Raw genomic sequence first — 6539 nt, forward strand, 5'->3', positions numbered from 1 at the left:
TAACTTTATACAATTATGCACAAGTAAATTTTTTTGAGTTAAACCCCAAAATGGTCTCTAAGATTGGTGTTATGCACTAAAATCGTCTTTGAGATTTCAATTGCACCAATTACGTCTCTGAAATTGAAAAAAATACACCATATTAGTGAAGGGACTAGTTTGGTGCACGACATTCAATTTTAGGGACTAAAATGAGTCACTTAATGCAAAGTGAGGGACTAATTTGGTGCATATAGAACGATGACATAATGGATAACACGTGGATGAATACTGTTGTGACACGTGACACAAACGAACACAAGGCCAAATAACATTGTGACACGTGGCACAACCATCCATGTCAGCATGCCACGTGTCACTTACAGTCTACGTCATCATGCCATGTCATCACGTCGTTAATGGAAAATAGGTCAGGGACTAATATGGTGCATTTTTTTCAATTTCAGAAACGTAATTGGTGCAATTGAAATCTCAGGAACGATTTTAATGCATAACGCCAATCTTAGGGACTATTTTGGGTTTAACTCAAATTTTTTTAGTAATATAATTTTCCAAAGTGGGTGGATGTAACAGCAGCAAATATTGTGTAATTGGTAGGTGGTGTATGTTGCTAGAAATTCCATCACTGTTAATAGTTGATACCTTTATGCTCCAAAGAAGGAGCAGGAGGAGGAAGGAAGATGCATGATGATGGGATAGAATCTCATCCAAAAATGAACTTAAACCTACTCACAACCATGAAATAAAATATTTAGGATTGATAAAATCAAGATAATGCTTGTGGTTCAAATTGAACTTTGTCTATCATGAAAATGACATTATTTATGAATTTAGATTGGTATCATCAAGTATGGAGGTTGAAGAAGTGGGAGAATAGTTGAATATGGCCACCATTTGGATAGATGCTCACAACGAGAACATATGCAATCATATATGACAACATAAATGAGTGAATGACCAAAAATTCATATTTTACTTGTTTGTAACTCCTTATATTTTAGGAATTAACTTATGAATTTACTAAGTAAAGATACTGAAGTTGCTAAAGATTAAAAACAAATAATCATTTTAAGATAATGAATAAATTGAAAATTTGAAATAATATAATTTTTTTTTATTATGATGTGTATTTATGTCACGTGCCATATTGTAGTAAAAATAAACTATACTTTAAGTTATTTAATTTTTTTTAGCCAAAACTAGAAGTGTAGAGGGAAAATTCTAGAGTGATCAAAATCATAAATCACTACTAATCCATATTAATTAAAAATGATTTAATGTCTTTTTCTTTCAACTACTCTCTGGTGATGATCGTACAGTAACATAAAGCTAGAATTTTGCATGATATGAATTTTTATGTAGTTACGTGACATATATATGTTTGAACTTTAAATGAAGGGTCTATGTGTGTAGTACTTATTTGGAGTTAGTTGGGAGGGAAAACACAAGGGCGGGCTGGTCCCCTACCCAGCAATAGCACTCACACAATAATGGACTCTATTCTGATAAGCCTACCCTAATGGGTGGGGGCCGGAGGCTAAGGGTAACCATCTCCATCCCTTGGTTTTCAAGACACTACCCTCCCATATAAACCTTAACACCTATACCCGTTGACCCAGAAAAAAGAAGACTGTTCTTTTTTTTTTTTCTTTCTATCATTTAACTGTTGCTCAGAAGGTACAACAGAACAGAACAGAACAGAAGAGAGATAATATGTGAGGCATGAGTGTTGAGCAGTAACATCCAATTCCAAAGGTTTGGACCATTTTATTTCCATTGCTGTCAAATCTGAATGAAACTGTACTGCTTGCTACCAGTATAATAACATAGTAACTAGTGCAATCACTTCTGTCACCCATTTGGCGTATTGCTGTAGGACGTGGCCAATCCTTATTTGAACAAAATCGCAGGGTGCCTTATCACAATTTCACAACTCACATCTCATAAGAGTTCAATTTTTATTTTCCTTTAACCTCACTTTCACTTGGATCTGACAGGTACTTTGTCTCCACCACCAACCAGTAACCAAAGTAATTCCCAAAATAAGTTTTAGAGAGAAAAAGAAAGGATAGTTTCTTGCCCGAAATATATGTTAGTGTACTACTACCGGCCTTTAAACCGCTGCATCTGTTTTACTTTTGGTCCTTAGGTTTAGTCGCGAAGGAAAGAGACAGTAACATTGTAACGTTAGGTTCTAGCTCACCTACCGAAACTGATTTAACTGTCATTGTTCTGAAAATAGTACTGAGCTCATCTATGTTATTTGCCAAATCCATATTGGTAGTGAGTACTGCAACATATATGGCAAGCATCATTTACGTACTCTAACTCTAAATCATTTTTTTTGGGGTGCACAAGCAATTACTATAATCTGAAAATTGGTGGGCAACTAGTAACTAGTGCACTCGAATTTACTGTTTTCTTAAATTTTCACAAACAAACAAACAAACAAAAAAAAATCCACAAAGCATACATGCTAAGCTTCTTAGACTACAAACAGTTTAAGCAAGCAGCAACGAACATATTTCAGGTCTTTAGAATACATCAATCAGTAGCCTAATTTCACAAAGAATTTTGAAAGCAAACAAATTCTTATGGTTTTGTCTTCAATCTGTTTTACAGGTGCTAGGGTGGTGCCTGCCGGGGCTTAGCCTGGTAGTAATATTGAGTTGCAGTGCTGATAGGAGCGGCAGATGAAGGAAAACAAAGACTTTGGGGAGTTGAGTTCATGGATTTTGCCGGAAAGATGGCGTTAGATGGAAATGTAGCTGAGATGGAGAATCCTGATGATGCTGCAACAGAGAAAGGAGGCACTGGGGTAGCAGTGATTTGGTTGTGCATTTGCCATGGCCAACCGGGGAGTCCTTTGGAATGATCTATGCTGATCCTATCAGCTCTCTCCTGCCATATATTTCAACATTCCTTTGAAGCCAGGAAACAAAGATTTTTGCCACATATAATAAAGCATGCCATCATGGAATTGATTACACTAGAGAGTTCAATTTCAATGGATGCAGAGTGTTGCAACGTCTGAACCTTCTATGGACAGTTTGCGAAAATATAATGTTGCTGAGCTCTTTATTATTCATCATTTTGTTTATGACTGAACACCAAATAATATTTTCAGGCACTTTTTTTTAACAAAATTGAAATACGAAAATTAAATGATATAAACACACAGATACAATTCCCTTTATATCCAACAAGATCAATTGGCCAAAATTTCACAAAATTCATTACTTATACCTGAACATAAAAATCAACTTCTAACTTTAGGTATCATTCAAACGCATTAATGTGAAGTACTTGAAGGAAATGTGCAATCAACTCCAATTCTAAAACGAGATATCAGATAGCAAATTTACCTGATTGGGAAAGAAACTAGGATTCACGCCATTCCACAGAGAAGGATGCTCTTCAGTTGCAACCAGCCTTTCTGAAGATGGATTACCAATTACTGAATTAACATTGGTTTCCACCTGCAAACAAAGAGAGTCCGACATGTTATGATCACTAGGTAGGACAAAGACGTGAAGAATTAATAGAACTATACAAAAAACCTTCAAAAAGAGAAAGCCATATTTGAATGAAGGCTTGTGAAAGCATAATTTTGAATGAACCTTAAAAAAATGTAGATTTGATGTTCAACTATACCATTGTTCTTCCAGCATGCATGCTGTAAGGGACCCAGGGGAACTGGAGTTGCCCCCTGTTTTCTTTCAGACCATGTCCTGGAGTTGATATGCCCAAATTAAGTTCAAGATTAGGACTGCCACCTGTAGAAAACAAACACAAATTCAATTTTACAGTGACAACATTACTCACTTGTACATTAAGAGGAGCAAAATAGATCATTGTTATACCTTCATTGATGGCTGGAGATTTCATCTCTCCTTCATATGTACTTGGCTCAAAGTTAGTCACTGCTTCCCTTCCATTGCATTTGATAGCAGCCTTGTCATAAGCCCTGAATTCCAGAAAATCAAAAGGGATACACGGGTTGGATTGGAGCGCTAGTGAGCTTGAAAATTCAGGGTAATAAATTCAGTGCAGGTAGAATGTAATTCACGTATCACTAGGACCTTGCAGCTTCTACTTCGCTGTCGAATAGCCCAAGATATATATACCTGCATCATGAAAAGCATCGCAATCTCCATAACCGAAACGCCTTTTACCAATCGTTTCTTTGAAACATGCATACTACAATCTTATACATGTTTCTCCAAAAACGTAAAAAGCGTAAAGACCCATTGAGTACTAGGCTGCAGAAGAAACCAACTCTCTTTGCAGCCAACTACGTACTTGAATTCCCAACATCTAATCCTACAAGCACAATTGATCACTACTTCAATTAATATGAAAAATAACATGTCCTCACTTTTTGCCAAGGAATTGTCCCATTCGAGCCTCCCAACGGCCACACTTGTGGAGTGTCACTCCTCGGTACTTTGAACTCCCCCTTGAGAAACCAGTGCTTTGGCGACGGAGTATGTGCACGAATTCCTCCTTGGATAGATTCTTCGTCTGCTCATTATTAAGAAAATTGTTCAGAAATCTGATGTGATATTATGCACCATCCACTTTCATACTCATCAAGTGCTAGTAGTGAGGTTTCTAACCTGTTTAAGATCGTCCTCGTAATCACTCAGATTGAAATTGATATCAGCTTCAACTCCTCTGAACTTAATAGCAGCTCGATCATAGGCTCTAATTGTTTGAAACCCCAAGTCAAGCAAAGGTAAAATAGCAAATCAAATTCTGAAGTCTCAAAAAGTATAAAGAACCGTTTCCTAAGTTCAATCACCACAAAAAAATCAATCAATCAAAACAAGTGCAACGTTTTATTTACCTAGCAGCAGCATGAGCAGTGTCGAATCCGCCTACAATTTTCAATACCAATTTCGTCAAAAACACGCTAAATATAATGATCATGTAATATAGTTTCAAAATAATAGTAAAATTCACAATAATTATAATAATAAAATGAAATGAAATCCATACCCAAATAAACTTGTTTACCGCAATCCCTACACCACAAAACAAACTTAAAAATGAAAATTAATATAGATACATACATATAAATAATCACATGAAAATCAATATATCCTATCACATAATATTATGTCCTTCCTAGTTGTAATAATTAATCAAGCAAAATCATAACTAAGGAAAAGAAAAACCGCCAGAAATTCACAATTCATATTTGACCATTGAAGATTACGAACCAGATATGCGATTCCCATCGTCCTGTTCTTCTATAGAAGGTGACGCCTCTGTACTGCGAGCTCCGAGACCTTGGTCCTCTTCTACTCTTCTTCGCCGGTTGTTGAACCTGAACCACCTTTACCTCACCGTCCACCACTCCCTGCCGATTGAACGAGAGATCAATCGAGCCGTTCGTTCCTTGAAACTTACTCTTCTGCCAGTTCACGGAATCAACGAAGTTCGCTCCTCCGTTCACCGGAAACAGCTCCTTCGTCACGACGCCGTTGTCGTCCGCTTTCAGGATTCCGAAATTGAAAGTGAGCGCGTTGTCGGTGACGCGCGTAGAGCACGACGAGTCGTCGTTGTTGCTCGAACCGTCGGCATTGACGACGGAGGAGTTCGATGTCCCGGCCGACTCCGTCATTTGGTTCCAGGAACCTTCTGGAAGCTTCTCGCACAGCATCACAACTGCCGAGTCACCGTTCTGAGTCGAATCGTCGCAATCCGCATTTAGATTAAGATCGAACATGATGATAATACGATACGCCTCTTATAAATCTTCAACAACCTAAACCGAACTTAGATTTATTTATTTATTTTTTCTTTCTATTTCTTTATTAGCTTAAAGCAATCAAACTCAGCTAGTTCGTTCTCACTTCGACATCGCCGTCGATTTTCTTCCGATGATTATTCCGACGGCGAAAAATAGATCCGATCAAAGGAAAACAGAAACAAAATATAAAGAAAACAGAATCCTGAGCTGGTTCTTTCGTACCGGAGTACACGCCGGATAATTTTCCGGCTGCCGGAAAAAATGAAATAGGAGTGTTGAGAAACTCACAGAACAAAGCAACCGTAAAAAAAAAAAAAAAGGAGAAATAACTAGTTAAGGTAGTTGCATTTGTGAGTTACTCGGCGACGGTGGAAGAGAGAGAGAGTGAAAACATCGCCGATTATTTGGATTCCGTTATCGGTGAGGGGAATAGAGACACGAGAGTGCCAAGGGAAAACAACTTTCAGAGCCCGTTTTAAGAGGGAAAAGGAATATATAAGCAATTTATTTTTATTATTATTATTCTTCTCTCTGTTTTTGGGGAGGGACTGGTTGGTTCGGTTACCGGTGAGTAATATTGGATATTTTATTATTTTTCTTCTTTTTGGGTTGTTAGTTGTTACTTACTACTCTTCTCTTTGGCACACAGACACAGTGGCTATGGTCTCATGAACGGGAACACTAACGGCCTAGTTGAATTTTGTGTTTGCAACTTTCTTGTTATTCTTTTTCTAGTGTGTGAGGGTTGTTTCTTTTGCATGATTTTTGATGGAGAATGAGC

General features: G+C 37.4%; 1 protein-coding gene across 2 annotated transcripts; it reads right to left on the minus strand.

Moving 5' to 3' along the window:
- Positions 2373 to 6233, minus strand: LOC107629164 (ethylene-responsive transcription factor RAP2-7). 2 transcript variants are annotated; one of them, XM_016331876.2, is made up of 10 exons: positions 5226 to 6233; positions 5002 to 5027; positions 4850 to 4880; positions 4620 to 4707; positions 4379 to 4524; positions 4083 to 4127; positions 3864 to 3967; positions 3655 to 3776; positions 3366 to 3479; positions 2373 to 2901 (listed from the first exon to the last, which is right to left on the minus strand). In XM_016331876.2, exons 1-10 carry the CDS (start codon positions 5732 to 5734, stop codon positions 2626 to 2628), a joined length of 1461 nt encoding a protein of 486 aa, XP_016187362.1. In that variant the 5' UTR covers positions 5735 to 6233; the 3' UTR covers positions 2373 to 2625. The 2 variants fall into 2 exon arrangements, with proteins under 2 accessions (XP_016187362.1, XP_016187363.1); XM_016331877.2 differs by lacking the exon at positions 4083 to 4127.

Source organism: Arachis ipaensis, chromosome B03 (genome assembly GCF_000816755.2).
Source record: "Arachis ipaensis cultivar K30076 chromosome B03, Araip1.1, whole genome shotgun sequence".
Classification (NCBI taxonomy): Eukaryota; Viridiplantae; Streptophyta; class Magnoliopsida; order Fabales; family Fabaceae; genus Arachis; species Arachis ipaensis.

Bases quoted from the DNA above. Each gene is read 5' to 3' on its own strand.
- LOC107629164 (XM_016331876.2), bottom strand. From the start codon at position 5,734: ATGTTCGATCTTAATCTAAATGCGGATTGCGACGATTCGACTCAGAAC. The intron at 4,525-4,619 runs GTTAGAAACCTC...AATAATGAGCAG, and splicing joins ACGAGGACGATCTTAAACAG to ACGAAGAATCTATCCAAGGA. The intron at 4,128-4,378 runs GTGAGGACATGT...TTCATGATGCAG, and splicing joins GGACAATTCCTTGGCAAAAA to GTATATATATCTTGGGCTAT.